General features: G+C 38.6%; 1 protein-coding gene across 23 annotated transcripts in view; it reads left to right on the forward strand.

Annotated features, from left to right (window-relative positions):
* The window catches only part of SYNE1 (spectrin repeat containing nuclear envelope protein 1), a 301,821-nt gene extending 296,545 nt beyond the window's left edge, over nucleotides 1–5,276 (forward strand). For all 23 annotated transcript variants that reach the window (XM_058419844.1, XM_058419842.1, XM_058419859.1 and 20 more), the window contains one exon: nucleotides 4,217–5,276. In XM_058419844.1, coding sequence (XP_058275827.1) covers nucleotides 4,217–4,457 — 241 coding nt within the window. In that variant the 3' untranslated portion in view covers nucleotides 4,458–5,276. The remainder of the gene's footprint in view (nucleotides 1–4,216) is intronic.
* Nucleotides 5,277–17,516: the final 12,240 nt, after the last annotated feature.

Raw genomic sequence — 17,516 nt, forward strand, 5'->3', positions numbered from 1 at the left:
GTTGTAGGGGCGAGCCCCTGGCTCGAAGAGCAGCTAGCAGTGCTTTGCAGCTTTGAGATCAACCCCTGTTCTAGCAGTGGCATTGCTGCGGCACCTTTCAGATCAAGGCTTTCCAGCACTGTTTATTAACACATCTTGTAGCAGCACAACACAATGTTCAATTTGTCATTCAGACAAGCATGGAATACGAATGAGTCACTGCTGAATAGGAAACTTAATCAAATACGCAAGCCAGACAGGTTGTGGTTGATGTATAATGTGGTTTTAACTGATAATGCGGTACAAGCTGTCACGGTGTTCTTTAATATTTTGACATGCCTCTGATCAGAGTACTTTGTGTTTGATCTTGCACTGGATCAGCAAACCCTGTTAGAGTTTAGTGTAAAGGAGAAATAAAGTCAATCCTAGAAGGTTTATCACACAAGAAGTTGTGAAGGAAAGTCATCTAAAAAATTAGAGGGGCCATGCTTTGTGTATAAAAAGTGTCGTATCACTTTGCCTTCTCCATTATCACCACAAAAAGACAGGCATATATAGGGTGGTGCTAAGCAAGGTGCAGGATTAAACTAAACATTTTGGATTTAACTGGAGTCTCGTCCAAGCAGTAATGGTAATCTTTTGCTAGGTGGGAAAGCAAATCCAAGAAGCAATTCCCTTTTTTTCATCAGTTTAACAGAGCTGTCATAAGTGCACACCTGGATCTTTGCCTGTACATTTTTTTGAAGTGATTAAAATGTTAAAAGATTAAAATAGTGGTTCAGTTTGCTCAGGGGTGTTTACATTGTCTCTCTTGAGCAGCTCTATTCAAGTCTTGGTGCCATAGTGCCAACCCTCATTTCCTGCTCTCCCCAAGCCTCTCCAAATGACTAGTGGATCTTTTAAAGGTCACTTGCTGTTCCTGGAGCAGACCAAGCCACATCACTCTGTACATTTGCCCACAAAATTATATTCATGGCTACACAGGAGCTCAAACACAAGGTTTGGATTTGGCTTGCCATGATTCTTTTCCCAGTTATCTCCCTCACTCTCACTTAGCACTTGTTACTTAAATATCATATACAACTGCTGCTTCTTAAACTTCCTGGATTCACTCACTTTTTTTCTGTGCAAGAAGCCAATACTATCTGGTATTTGCAAAGACCTTCAGCATCTGTCATCACACTGATGAAATTTACTATTCTTATATTTTGTGCAATAGCTTTTTAATAAGTATATTAAATTAAGGCCCATTCTTGATTAACTGCAGTAAATAACATCCTACTAGGCCAGCAGTGCCTCTTTCAATGTAAGCCTGTTTTCCACATTCCATTAGTCACTTAGCATTAAAGTCACTTTATTTATTTCTATCAGCTTTACTTGAATTATAAATTCCTTTTTTAAAGCTTTCAAATGCATATTACAATACAGATTGGTTACATCAACCATATTTTCCTTGGGAAAAAAATAGCAATCATTTTTACAAAAGGGTTCCCCTCTGAGCTGAAATTGAGGTTCATTTTGACCATCCTATCTATAGCCTGGTAAATTAGCTTCTCCTCTCTTGAAATGCTTAGAGAAGAGTTCCAATATCACTGGCATTGCAAACTCTCAAAGTAAGGGTAACTATTGCTTGTAATTAGATTAATATATAAAATTTTTTGACGTGAAGATGTTTATTGTTGGCCAGGACTGCAGCTGTGCTTCCATCTTTCATCTGTTAAGTAGGAATTTTGTACTGGAGTGAGTAGCAGATGGCCCTACCTCTTTCCCTCCTCACAGTGTGACAAATGATGGAGCAGTCAGAAGAGACAACTAAAAAACAGAACAAGTCCAGAAAACTGTATTTTTCTCCAAAGTGGCACACAATACTTCAGCTTTCCCTTCTGCTGACAGACTAAATAGGTGTACTGTCCTTAAAAATAGTGAGGGTTTTTTTAATTGACAATGTATATTTTTAACCATCTCTCCTTACCGAATCCATTAAACACTCTAAGCTGACCTATTCCATTTTTCAGCCAATTGTGTAGATTGCAGAGGTGTACCTGCCATAAATACAGGCAGTACCGCACTCAAACTTTTTGTAACACCTCCTCTGAAGACGGTTTTGTAACATTTCATTATTTGCTTCTTTAATTGTTTCCATGCAGTATTATTCTTAAATATCCTACTTCACCGCAGAAAAAAAATGGTTTGCTGTGAATTGTTTTAATTTTTGAAATTTTATGTTCCTTTTGAGATCAGCCATGCAAGCTTCCATTACAATTTCTTTTTGTAAAACACAAAGCAAGAAGTGCTGGATTGTGCTACTAAAGGCATAGGAAAAAGAAAAGAAAAAACAGGTATTAACTTAGCTCCCTTTTGGACCGGCTTTTTGTGAATTCCCCTTCTGATACCCAGTGTTGCCCTGGAGTGACTCTGGGGCAATGAAGAAAATGCCATTTTGCTTGTTATCAAACACCAGTTAGCAACTGCAGAAATGTGGTCATTTTTTGATTTGGATTAACAAAGTTTATACAGTTAGAGCCTTTTAAATAGGTAGGCTCTGCAATCAATTGCTTGGAAAGTAATCAAGCACTACTTGTTCCCTTTGTTCCTGCCTCAATCCATTAACTTTTTGTCTTGGTATTCTCAGACAGTAGAAGTCCTGATCTAATTGAGGTTTAATATGGAATGCTCTGATGCTGTTTAATGTGCCATGTCCTTTGAATATCTTCAAACGTGAACCTACGTTATGCGATAAGCAGCTTTCCATCTAGGCTACAATAGTGTGGATTTAGACAGCACAAGATCTGATGTTTTGATCATCACTGCTTCCTGGAATATTTAGGTCAAACCAATAATTTAGCATATCTGCTAAATTAGTGTTTATGTTGTTCGTCTGAACTTTACCAGATTTGCCTGGCTTTGTTGAAGTCCTCGTAGTGGGGTGCTATACATTTATAAACAAGAAAATAAAATAATCTCAAGCACAGAAATAATTCTTTTCTGAACATGTGGGAGGGGAATGCTTGGCTAAGCTTGGCATTGTTTTGAAGATTATATTTTCATTTTTGGATGCTTCCCCACACAGATTCAGAATTATCAGGGACACAGGATCAAAAGAACAAGGGGAAGTCAAAGAAGCAGTTAAGGAACCATCACCCTGTACTTACTTAACTGGGAAGCATTTGACCACAGCTGATAAGCCTGATTTCCCACATTTCCTTATGAAAATTTTTATCTTGGAAATTCTAGGAAACCATAGATTTTCTGAGGCCTCATGATAATAGCAGCCATGCATATGAGACAAAATTCATGATGTAATGTCCTAATAGCAGAGTTCTTGAAGCAAGTTTCATGGAGCCTCTGAGTTCCTGTGTTTTTGGCTTGTGATGAAATACAGTATTTTCCCATGCCATTTAATTAGCACACTGAGACCATCAGATTTAATCTTTCCTAGTCACTCTTTTCAGCTCTTGACAGTTTCAGTCAAAAAGAAAAATGTGACATTTATGTCTTTATCTTTCATTAAAGTAATAGAATGGATTTTTGAAGTGTCCCTTTGGACATATTTGTGTTATATCTCTCCTGCCTCATAGACATGCAATAGGTATGCGGCATTCCAAGTCAGATCCATCAACATAAGGGAGAAAATCACTTGGAAGGTGATGGTGTCAAGTCAGTTGAGCGGATAGATTTTTAACTGCTGATTCTGTGCAAGATTCAAAACACAACGTGCTTTGTAGAAAATAAGTCCCCATTACCTGTATATTGGTGAAATTGACAGAAAAAATTATGTAACTGAATCTCAATGCATTATGCCCTTATGGATACCTTATATATAAACAAATGTAGAAACTTCTGCAAATCAAATGCAATTGGCCAATTTAAACAAGAAGGCCTGCCTTTTCAGACAGCATGCATTGAACAAATTTGGCAGGTATGCTCACCTTTTATTTTCCCCTTCTCAACAGCATGGTGCTCTAAGTGGAGAGTCTTCCCCATAAATGATAAAGGGTCTGTGGGGTCACAAAGCCCCTTCTGTTGTGATCATTTGGTGTTTTCCTACCCAGTCTAGAAATCCGGGGTCTCTTAAAAATGTTAGGGAAATAGCATGTTCACTGAAAAATACCTCTGCAGTTGTCTATAGAAATCTGTGCCAATTGTAAATCGGTCTTCAGGGGAGGTTGAGGGCCCAAGGGCAACCTCTGCTGCAGTAACGCTTTAGTGTATTCAACTGCCCATCTTCTTTTCCCAGGCCCACAAGAGATGGCTCAGGTTCCTCCCCTTCTGAGGCTGGGCCAGCGTGGCGGTGCCCGTCCTTCTTCCTCAGAGTCCTCAGAGCTGCTCTGCCACTTCAGCTCCTCCTGCTGCTCCTGATCGGGCTGGCGTGCCTGGTGCCAATGACCGAGGAGGATTACAGCTGTGCTATGGCAAACAACTTTGCCCGCTCTTTCCACCCCATGCTAAAATACATGAATGGTCCTCCTCCGTTGTGAAGGAGACCTCTGAGACAGCGGGAGACTTTGCTGGAGTGCTGGCTGGGAGCAAGATGGTTTTAAAGGGTGACGGGGTCCAGCGTGGCAGCTTTACCTGTCTGCTGTTGCCCCCTCTGTGCCCATATCTTCCTCTGCTGGCACGCCGCTGGAAGCGCATCGGTCTATCAGTATCACACCGCACAACGTATTACCTGGGTAGCATCATTTCAACACTCGCATCCTGGGTACTTAGGAGGATGCAGCGTATGCGAGGGAAACCTCTTCTGTACAGGTTTTGGGATCTTTTAGCCACTTTATATCCAGGTCATTGCCCTGTACTATGCATAGCCAAGGACTTGATACTGTAGATCCTTTCCTGTGTGCTGCTCTAAATGACCCATTAGCCAGTCTTTGTTAAATACCCTCTCAGTATCTACAGTATACAAAATAATCAATGCTTAAGGAATTTTAGAGCATTTGTAACATACTATTTTAAAGAATCTTGTATGGCTATGTATTATTCCCTGTGCTTTCTGTTTCAGGCATGATGCTCTAACTTTTGCTTTGGATGCACAAGGTGTAAATCTGAGAAGCACTTTTTTAAGGTTAAAAAAAAAAAATGGATGTAATAAATAAGATTGCAGAAGTTTTTATGAGGAAAAAATGTTGAATGTCAAGTTGAAAAAAAAAACATATTTATGTATGTACAGTTTGCTAAGCCAAGTTTTGTTTGTATTGATTTCTTTGCATTTATTATAGATACCATAAAATATTTTGTCTACGTGCTTTTTAATGACAACTATGGAAACCTCTAAGTTTAAAACAAGATATGTATGGTATTAAAAAAATAGAAGACATCTATATGCTGCACTTCAAAAAAGAATTAAAAAATTCTGTAACAAATTAATGGCATTAGGTATATGTTTGAATGACAAGATCTGGAAAATGACAACTGGCAGAATACATGGGAAAGTATCACTTTAGAAGTTGTGCTAATATTGAAAGCATTACATGTTTTGGATTCACTTCAGGTTTTTCTTTTTTTCAAGCTGCTTTTTGAAGTTCCTTCCCACTTATGTTGGGTTTTTTTCCCTCTGTATTTCTGTGTACACATTCATGTGCAACCTTTAACAGCTGGGGTTTTACCAATCCACACCAAAGCAGATTCTTTTCCTCTGGGTATACTGGAAACTTCCTAATATTTTCCATAGCAGCTTGATACCAAGATAGATGTTTATGTTTTACCCATCATTATTTTAGTGGAATAGGCGCAAAACATAAGCATAAATAGCAGAAAAAGAGAACAAATAGAAAACTCATTAAATTTCCAGAACTATTACAAAAACTTGCGTTCTACTCAGTGGCACTCTTATCACTCTGCTCAGCTTATCAGTCAGAACTCGACTTTGAAAGAAAAGGATTCTTCTCAATTATTGAAAAAATACAGAGCATAGCTCTAAGTTACTGCTCTTTGATAAGTTTGGGGGATTTGAAGCCATGACACACACACTGTGAATTTTTCTTCTGAGTTAAGTGGTTTTGCTTAGAATATGTTGGCTTGCATGACAGAAAAAAAAAGGCCAGAAAAAAAACTGCAAGCACATTAGTCACTGTTACGTAGAGTTAATTTTTGGCATGTCATCTTTTGAGCTGTTACGAGGAGAGGGTGGTCAGAGGTAGGGAACCACAAGCTGAACTCCAGTACTTGGAAGAGCCAAAATAAAGCTTCCTTTTCAGATAAGTGTAACATTAACATTTTTGTGAAAATAATTTTATATGTTCACAAAATATTTTCAATGTCTGAGACACAAGTCTGGACTGACACAAGTGTGTTCTTTTCAAGGCTGAGTTTCCTTCATTGGAAGGAAAACATTCAGAAGTTATGCTAGGCTAGATTAGTATTCATTATCACTCATTCTTAGTAGACAAAGATAAGGAACACACATTTGAGCTACAAGGAAGAGCTGTTACTTGTAAAAGGCCATAAAATTGACCCCTCCTCTCTTTTCTGATACTATTCTCTTTGGTGACATAATCTAAATTATAATCAGTGCACCTATATGAATAATTCAGTAGTTTGCTGGATCTGTTAATTTAGGTTTGTGCATGCTTTAGGCATCCTTTCATCAGCCAGTCTCTGGGCCTGCTGGTTAATTTTTTGTTGAAAATTATTTTTGTTCTCTTAAAAAAAAAAAACAAAACCTGTAAAGAAAAAAAAAAAAAAAAAACAAAAAAAAAAAAAAGAAAAAAAAAAGACTCATTTAGGGAGACATAAGGACCTTAGCTTCGCTGTCTCCTCTTTTCCAGGAAGTAAAAAATGTGGTGGACAATGTCCCTGCTATGCTTTGCTTCCTTCCAGCTGTTTCAAAGTAAAATTTCATGTGTTCATACCTTCAAGCTCTTATCTGTATCTGTAGATCTGACTATCAGTGTACTGACAGCTGTTGGCAGAGAACTTTTTTTTGACACCAAGGGATCTGCTCACACAAAGCAGTCCTTCCAGTGAACAGCAAACTCTGCACAATGCCTGTGAATAAGGCAGACACAGACAGTGACAGAGACCCATTAGAAAAATGTCACAGACAGAAAAAATGCCTGTTTGTACATCCTAAATTTCCCATTCCTTCAAGGACAGGAATGTCAGTCTGTAAGCTGATGTGTCAAGGGAATCACAGACAATTTGCATTGCTAGATTGGAGGGTCCTTTGAGTGCCACCTTGGAGTTACTGCTTCTAATACTTTAAGTCTCAACTCAAAATCAGCATCAGATCAGTTAAAGTAGTTTGAGCAATATGCTCCTACAAAAGGAATTCTAGCCATGAACTAATTCCATTATAGCTTCACATGTCATTTTGCAGAACTGGATCTTGAGCCTAAAATCTGACACAAAGAAGGCAAAGTGTAAGTAAGTGGGCAGGCTTTTAAGTTCCATCCCAAGAGCAGCAGTGACTCAGAGGTCTAACTTGAGTTGCAAATCCCCATGAGATATCAACATATGCATTTATCATCACTTGCATGAACCAGGTTAAATGGGGCAACTGCAGGGGTGGGGAAAAGCACACCCAGAAAGCTGTCAAGCATTTCTGCCAGTGGCACTAGCCAGCTTGGCAGCCTGGGCATCTTTCTCATCCTGATAATGGGATGCTAAAACTCTTTAAGTGCACAAGTTAAGAGTCTGAGATGCCCTGTGTCTGTGATAAGCCTGCAACCCAACACCTCTCCTCTGTCTGAAATGTCACCTACTTGGGCTCTGCAAACACAAGGACTGATTTCTGGTGATGCACCTTGAGGCTTGGCTGCAAGGCATGAGGAAAGGCAGCAGAGAAGATGCCAAGCTCTGGATCTGTATCGAAATCGTGTGTTCACGCACAGAGAAAGTAGACTCTGCCTCTTGGGGAGCTCAGGTCATAGCTATGTTGTATTTTTTCCCCATTTTCTCCTGTAGGTAAATGCAGTAGCTTCTGTAGAGGTGTAATCATCCCCCCAGCTTGACATACCTTGCAACTCTGAACTTTGCTTATTGGCTTTAAACACTCACAGAGCTAGTGAGTGTTTAAAGGTAACTAACTGGTTGCTCAGTGACTCCAGACTGTAATATCAAGGCACTGTCATTATGCTGGTATTGATAATAGTGAAAAATAATGAGCACAATTTACCCTGGACTCCCTGCATCTCTTTGTGGAGCTTCATTTGTGGACCATGCTTTGCAAAATCTGAGGGCAGGCTGCAGAGTGATATTCAGAGATATCTGACAATGTCAGGAGTACAAATGATCTCGACAGAAGTAGTGTGTCCTTATTCCTCATAGCTGTGAGCACGATGATACCCATCACCTATTCCCCACTCTGCTCCAGCAGTGATAACAGCTTCTCTCTGCAATAGATCAATAGTTCCTCACCACTGGTTTGCCACCCTTCCAGCTTTATGAACACCTGCAGTATTGTTCTCTCCTTCCTTAGAATGTTTTTCTGCATCTGGCTATTGAACAAGAACAAAGAAGCTGGACTTGCTTATGAGCAGTCATCCCTGGCGCTCGGTCTTGTGTTATTTGTGGTTGAGAGATCTGTTTACAACTGATAGCATCTCTCAACATGCTCATCATCATCATGTGCATCTGAGTGGATGTGTGTCTGTGTGTTCAAAGGAATAACAGACACTGGTTGCTCACAGCCTTCAAACTACAGATGCTATCTAGACTTAGCAACTGTAGGAGGATTCTGAGAAATAAGAACGAGGAGAAGAAATGTTGATTCTAAAGCAATAGAAACCACTGATGAAACCATTGACCTCTTTCTAGCACTTACCATATTTTATTTGGTGTTTAAAGAATGGATTAGGAAAAGGAAAAAGGCAGAACATTGAGTTTTTATTTAAGCTTGGGTGGTTTGGCAGCAGTCAAAAGCAGAATTAATCTAAAGCAGTATTTGTCTAATTTGAGGGGGGAAAGGAGAATGCAGGGAGGGGTCTTCTGGGATATATGTATTTATAGGCACAGAGTTCCCCACATAAGGGGACTTGTCTGGGTACTGGCTGAGTTTTAACGTTGGCAGCATGTTGGGAAGTGCACTTCAGCCAGCTGAATTCTGTTGTAGTTACCTTGTTTGGGAGTTATTAGACCCAGAGGGACATAGGCGTGAAACCTCTAGCTGGGGGAAGTTGTGCTGTGATAATAATATTAAGAACATTAGAATGTTCTAATAATATTCCCCAACAAGCAAACAAACAAACAAACAAACAAATAAATAGCAATTATTTAGAGAGTTAATTTGTCTTCCCAGAAAGGAGTAGATAAACATCTGTGAAACAAGATAAAAGGAAATTAATAACTGCTTGCTGAAGCACTGAAGATTTGTCATAGACTAAGGCCTGGTTAAGTGACAGAAATCTGAATTTCGTTAAATGATTGCCCTAAAAGCAGATAGGAATTGAAAACTGAAACATTTATTGTTTGGTGCCACCTAATATATCATCCCAGAAATGAACTGGTCAAAACTGCTTTGTTCAAGTAAGAATCTATTTAAAGATCTGACACACAGCAAATGGATTTGACCACAGTGATGTCCCAATAACGCTGGCACATTTAACTTTTCAGAAAGACAGGATGTTTTAGGAAAGTGTTGTCCATTTCTTGTATCAAAGGTCTCCTTGGTGAGGGGGGAGAGGTGCACTAGAGAGGTCTTCTGGCCAGGGATCATGCAGATATGGATGTAGTTTTTGTACACTGGTTACTCAGATGAGGTGTTTTTTTGTTTTCTGGCATGTTGTTATTCCTGGGAGACTGCTATTATGGATGTTGAAATTGTGGGTTTTTACATTCCTTTGTTTTCAGAAAGGATGTTTTAAAAAAACGCCGGAATTAAACCTACCAGAGTCCACTTTTTAATGTAAGTGCTCACAAGTCTATCCAAGAAGTGAGACATTCATGCCTATAGTATTTTTTTTATAAACAATTCAGAAATTGTCTGGGAAGTTCTCCTGGCCATAGAGCTGCAGGTTAAAACATAGTTGCTATTTTGACTCCTTTGCTAAACTTGAAGCATGATGCAGGCAAGTATTCAGACTATGGGAGCAAGGGGAGAAAAAAGTACTGGAAGAAAGCATGATGATGTAGCATTTTGGTTGAGATAGATAGATAGATAGATAGATAGATAGATAGATAGATAGATAGATGTAGATAGATATAGATAGATACAAAGACATTTTTGAGCTGTAGTTTCCTTTCCTATTTTCATATTTAATGTAAGCAAAAATCAATCCTGTAAGGGCAGACTGGAATTTAGTCTTTCCTGCTTTCATACAAATGCCTAAACTTTCAAGCTTTTATGTGCCCTGACTCTCATAACAAAATGGACAGCACTTTTTGCTCATCTCTAAACACACTTGCTCATCATAAGTGACGCAAGTTCTGAAGAGGTGAGTGAAAAATAGATTTGCTTCTTGTCAGATTCTTTCTTGTCCTAGACAGTAGCATTCAGTCTTTATCTGTAGAGAAGCTAAATACCTTGGTCCCAAAAGTGTAGCAAAATTTGGCTAAAAAAATGCCTGAAAACACATCCTTTCCTCACATGCACATTTTTCATCTGTTTAAAATAGTAAAATTCTGAAGTTGTGCATGAATGTGTAGGAATGGAAGACAGCAGGAGATAAATTTCATATCACCTGTATGCCTGCAGAAATGAAGACATTACCAGAATGACACCTAAATACTGCAGCACAAAGTTCTTAAAGGGATATGAGAGCTAGTTAGCCTTGTTCCTGCTGAGATAAGTGCCAAATGTTATTATTTTGATGGTCAATTTTCCTGAAGACTTCATGACCATTTTTACACTTGAGCTTCTGTGTCTGCAGGATGCCGTAGTGAATGGTAGTAATTGGAGCCTGGCTGGGCATAAGAACAAACACGTACGCAGTGCCCTTCCATGGGCATTCTTTCTGTGTGAGCACTCTGATGAGCACTACTTTATATGTTTGGATTTTCCTCTCCTCTTCACTGTGTGGGTGGTGGACACAAGCAGTGTAATGCAGAGGAAGGAGATGTAAAACTTTTCCAGGCACAGAAACAGCTGCTTCATGGGGCTTTTAATGTTGGAGTATCTGGATAAGAAAAAGAAATTAAAAATCTGTCATTTAATTTTGAGGATAAGCATGGCTTTAGCCCATGAAGAAGCTGTTGTTGCATTATGAGGATTGCCTGACCTAACAGAAAAGAAAAGCAGTCAAATATGTTCTTTGATAATGCCTTAACTATCATACCTTTCTAATTAGTTAAATAGGATAAAATATTGGGACAAGACAGGCGTCACATGTCAGCAAAGAGAGAAAGGAGGGGTGTGGGGGCTGCCACTGCATCCAGCTGTGTGCATCTATTTAGGATCCCCTGCGGGAGCTGCTCTGTAAGGTGTCTGTGCAGTGAGGGAAGAGAGGGTGATTGGCTGCAAAAGCTCTGCAGTGGAATAGAAAGGGATGTCCTTTCTGTGTCATTTCTCCAACTTCTTAACCCAACAGACATAAGAAATTGGGAATGAAGCTAGAGTCCAAGATGGTTCCTGACTATTGAAATATGTCCAGTGCCTGGCTGCATTCTTCCTGGTGGGTTCTGTGTGTCTGAGCAAGGTGAAGACATCTCATCAACCTGCTCCTATCACAGAAGACACATAATGAGAGGGAACGAAGGTGAGGGAGATAGATTCTTTTCAGTTGTTCCCACTGACAGGGCAAAAGGCAATGGGTGCAAATTAAACCACATGAAATTCCATCTGAGCACAGGCAAAATATTTTATAAAGTGAAGATCGTGAAATACTGGGAAAGGGTGCCCAGAGAGGTAGAAGGGCCTCCTTTTGTGGCTATTCCACATTCAGCTGGGAATGGCCCTGAGCAATCATCCTTAGGTGATCCAACTCTGAGAGGGGAATTGGACTAGACATTCTCCAGTGACACATTCCCAGCCCACTGCACTGTGATGCTGTGTTGTCATGCCATGATGCAGAAAGAGATGAGCAAAAGAATGCCTAATCTCAGGTAGTGTGCAATCCCAGGCAGTGTACAATCCTTTGCTCATTCAGTATGTTACCATTTTTTTTGCAGCGATAAGTATGTTCAGACTTAATCTGTGCAGTTTTTCATTTAAGAGTGCCGTATTTTTTATTTTGCAGGAATATTTTCCTATATAGCTACATTTTTTAGGTTAAGCCTGTAAGTTCAGTAACAACTGTCTCCTTAAGTCATTTCTGCATGAACCGTAAGTGCTCTTTTGGTCCTTTGGTTAAAAGATTGTATAAAGCCATGAAATGGTGTCATATTTTCAATCAGCATTGAAAATTACTTTATGATTTTGAGCACATGTACAGGAGCAATTAGTTCTTACTACTCTGACCCACCCTCTGTGGCCAAAGAAGCAACTTGCAGTCAAGTTCTTTGTTATGGAAGTGTATTGCAAAACAATCACATGATTTGGAACCATTGTTCAGTTCTACTCATCATTTAAAAATCCCAACAGTCCCTAGCATTCTTTTAGAGTTTGAATAGGTTATTTGCTCTCATATTTAACAAACTATAAGGTGAGGTTTCACATGAATGAAGTATATTGCCTGTCCTGTCTTCGTCATTGAGATGATACTTAGAATTGAGGTAATCATCTTACAATTTTTTCCTTATAAGTATAATGAAACATCCTATAAAAATAAAGAGCTTTTACATATATCCATATAAGAAAAGAACCTATGAGCCAATAGTCTTATGTTAAACCAGCATGGCACAGAAAATAGATTAAAAAACAGTCAGTACAGGGACCATATTCTCTCCAGGTTACTGATAAATATATATATACTGCAAGTATTGAAATGTCAATATGTATGCAAATGCTATAGATTACTGCTTTGATTCTTTGCAAACACCAAATATGATTCTGAGATTATTTTACAGAATAGAGTGGAGTTCAGAGTGGTCTTATGTGAATAAAAGTATCTTTCATTTCTTTTCATCCCTTCCTGATGGTTTAGTCAAGACAATTTTTTTTTCCCTGATGACTAATTTCACTTGGGAAAGGAAACTTTCACTTTGTCTTGACAAAAGCTAGCTCATGGTAAGTGGCAGCCAACTATAGAAGGCTAAATTCACAAAAATTTTCTCTTCTGCCATAATCGATTTCACAAGCCAAAACAAGGAATGTAAACCAAAACACTAAAAACATGAAAGTACATAAAGTACTAGGTACTTAACTAACTTCCCTGGTGTCATTAGGATTACTGGAGACTGCACCTAGCTTGTTGTTGACTCTAGATATAGAGTCTCTGATTCTTTTCAGGGAAAGTGAAGAAACTAAGAAACAGTTTTTACTTTCATTCAGATCCACAGAAACAGACACATTCTGATTCTTTCAAAAATAGTGTTCCAATCTGCTATCTACTGGAAAACAATAAGCAGAGAAGAATATTTTTAAAACATAAAATATAACAAAATGAAACAATGTGTTCTTTAAATTCTTTATTTTCAACATCAAATACATTGATAAAAATCTTGCACCAATCAGGTAGCCTACCAGATTTTTTATTTAGACTTTTTTAGAACTTTTTTAGGTGCAAAACAAAGAAAAAAATACCTTGCCAAAACCAAAGACATCAATAATTTCATATGCATCAGTGAAAGAACAGAATACTTCAACAAATACATTATGACAGCTGAGCCTATACCAAAGAAAGGATTTTGCATTGACAGACTACGTAGTGCACACAAAAGCATTGGTTTCATAGTACATACAATAAGGTAATACATAAAGTGGCTTGATAATGCAAGTCTCGTGACCAGCAGTATGTCCCTTCATTTTTCAGTGGGCACTTTCTGAAGAAACAGACTTTTAATCATAGGCACACAGGATTACAGAATTTACTAATTTGCAAGATGGCAGCATATATTTTTTAGAAAAAAAATGTTTATTTCTTTAGGCACATTTGAATGCAAAAGAATTTAATATCTTTTGAACACAGTGCAAAACCAAATACCCTTTATGGGCAACAATCACTTTGAAAACAACTTTCAGGATATAAGGCTACCTACATTTGAAGGGTGAAAGGGAACTGTGAGTAGAAAGCGTAGGACATTAATATTGGGAAAATATTAATTTTAAACTCCCAGATCAATTTGAGATTACACCACATGTGCAGGTGACAGCAAAGATTGCTTTGTATTACAATACCATTGTTAACATCACCCTTCTCTTACGTGTGTTGACTTTCTATCTGTAAAGCCATATCATGGTTGTAGATAGCATTGAAAACATCAATCTCTTTATTCAAAGCAAGAAATACACTTTGCATAAGTTCAGCTGAGAATGCCTTATATACAAAACCCCATTATCTGTAGGTTGAGTTGCACTCTAATTTTAAAGCAGGAAATTATATACACAAGAGGGGCTTGCCATGTTCTTACCTAAGCCTGTAATAAGACTAATGACCTACTGAGGCAGAATTCTTATTTTGTTGGTAGTTTGCTTATTTTTAAACATTTGGCACAGCTCTTAAGGAACCAGTTGGCACCAACTAAAATGGATGGAGGCTCCAGTACAAATCCTGGTTCGTATGAAGGGGATGGTTTAGGGGTTGTTTGCTTTTTTTCAACTCAAGGTCCAGTGATCTGCTGACAGTCCTTGCAATATCCTTGGGAGCTCAGTTCGGATTATTTCTTTAATTACATTTTTAAACCCCTCAGTGTAGAGAAGGAGAAAAATCATCAAGTGATGTCACTGAAACATAATAGTAAATTTATCACAACATACACCAAGAAACTTTCATGAAACTATTTTACCCGAGTACAAATCTTAATACCCCAACTGGGAGTTTTACCCTGAGACAAAGTCTGCAACATTGACGTGTGGCTCAAACCACTATAAACCAGAGTAGCTTTCACGTATTCGAACACCACATATTCTGACACCACTAGTGCTACACATCTCCCTATTTCCTCTTCTACCTCCCAAGCTTTTTGCAATACTTCAGTAACAATCATATTCTCAAGCAAAGCAAATTCATCTGGTCTATTTATGTTTGCCTTGTGCTGGTATTACATTGCCTATATTTCCTAGAGGGTTTTTTTGTTTTTTGATGTTTTTGTTTTTTTAAAAAAATCCATGTATAAATGTTACAAAATAATTATTTTGTTAGCTGTCCAGAGACATCACTATGAACGGTTTTGGTAAAAGCATAATTAGCTGCCTTGAAAAGTTTTCTTTCTTTATTTTTATTTTTTTTAATATGCTGTGTAGTTTTATGTAATATCCAGCACCAGATATTCAGGTAGTACTGGTTTGTCAGCTGCAAATATAAAGTATATATGTATATATATATACACACATAAAACAGCATCTTGTGAAATAACAATTACCAAATGTCAGGCACAATTGTTTGCATACATGAGAGCATCATTCAGAATTACATATGAAAAAAAGTTGCCATTATTTATCATAGCCTTTATTGAATCAATTAAATAGCTACATTCAGCTGTCTGATATGGGGGCCATCTTTATAGATAACTCTGGGAATGTTACTATATTTATTAAGGTGCTACTTCAATTCAAATCTCATTAAAAATTTAGTGACATGGATCCTAAATCTGCCCCGAGGTAAATTAATCACTCTTACTCTTTCTAAGTTGCCCTTCACTGTTGTCACCACAAACATGGGAGGACTAGTTGAACACTAAATTGCTACCTTGAAAGGGCTGAGCCCGGGAAAGCATTCCTAATTATTGTAAGCTGACTGATCTTATTCTGTATCCAAGACACATTATGATACCCTTCTGACTGCTGTATACCACTTCAAATCATGTTTTTCCATCTTCACTGGGAAAATCTCTTGAGTGTAAAGGAACTTGTCTTTAGGTATCATCCAAATCTGACCCTTTGTTTTGAATTGCTCTCCGTGAACTACCTTTTATCCTCTAGGTCAAATTTACATTAGAATCGATGTAATGACCTATTCTGGGATGTAGGAAGGGAGGCATTCATTTAAACCAATTTGCCTTCCAGCTTAAGAGCTTGTGTGTTCTATCCTGGAGAACACCAAGTTGCATGTACAGTATTTAAAGAGCAGCTCTAATGCACACTGGGCTACGAGTGAATGATTTTGATGTAAGCATGTGAATTTAACTACAGGGATTCCTGTGCTCCATTCAGATCTTAGCCTGCACTCATTTCAGTAAACCCATGTTTTTTTCTAACACATCTGAAAACCATCTACTGAAAAAAACCAAAATTTCCATTTTCTTCCATGACACTCAGGAGCCCTCAAAAAGCCCTTAGGTACCAAATTAGCTCTTGCGCACACACACACATACACACACATACACACACATGTGCTTTTACTGAATACACAAAAAGACAAAATCTTCAGCACATTCAGAAAAAAATGACACCATAATATGCATCAAGAAAAGGCCTATGAACTTACGGTGGCTGCTTCACATGTTTAGGCTGCACAGTTTTCAAGGAATCATCTCAAACACTTGGTAACGTGTAGCTTTAGGCTTTCAAACTGCTCATATCCTCAGATATGTACATGAAACTATTACAGACACCATTATTTACATTCACTAAAGAACTGAATTCTTGACTTGAAACACAAACCTGTCCTATGCCTTGCTGCCTTCACAACTGCTGTGAAACTTTATCTCACTGCACACAGAATCTGCCTGTGGGACAGAGAGCATAATTAGACATAGGCACTCCTGTATAGCATTACTTGCACTATTTCCTATATTTAGTTTCTACAGGATATTCCAATCAACATAAAGGTTTCAACTATAATAAAAACATCCCTAAACCATTTCACCAGCACTGTGGCCAGTTGCTGTGGAGCAGCCTACACACGCGCAAGGAAATACTCTCACTGGCAGGGTGGTTGCTTCCAACCAGCTATTGGAATAGTCCGTGCTAACGGTCCGTCCTGGTCCGTGCTATCTCTCAATCCACACCCGTCAACCAGAAGTGTAGATAGCACAGACAAAGTTTATCATTAGATTAGTAAAATATCCCTGGCATATGTAATCTCATTCCAGTACCCAGCAAAGTTCCCTGACATTTAATTTTCTAGCACAGAGGCAGTCAAACAGCAGCACCAACTCCTACTTTGGATAGCATATCGTGGCATTCTTCAGTCTCTTTCACATCCTGTTGAAACTGTTGATGTCAGTGGACCTTTTGTATATTTACACTTGGTCTGAAGAATCAAACTGATCCTTATGAATATCCTTAGGAGCTACAGACAAGCATGGAGAAAGACAGATTTATCTTTCTGGACATGCAGTCCCAAAGTCTGCACCATGTCTGAGGCTCATTGCCCAGTTTTAGTGTCACAGGTGAGCTGGCTCTTAACAGTGATTTTGAAACATGCCACAAGAGCCAAAGAAAGCCAAGGCAAGGAAAAACCTGCTGCTCTGACTTTGACACTAGCCCTCCCACACACAACTAGACCACACTCTGCTGAGTGGGATGGGACCATCCCACCCTTCTGAGTCAGTCTTGTACTGGCATCCTCACCCCTTGCTTTGTGGCACAACAAAGCACAGGATAGGGGGAGGGATCTTTTATA

The sequence above is a fragment of the Hirundo rustica genome, chromosome 3 (genome assembly GCF_015227805.2).
Source record: "Hirundo rustica isolate bHirRus1 chromosome 3, bHirRus1.pri.v3, whole genome shotgun sequence".
NCBI lineage: Eukaryota > Metazoa > Chordata > Aves > Passeriformes > Hirundinidae > Hirundo > Hirundo rustica.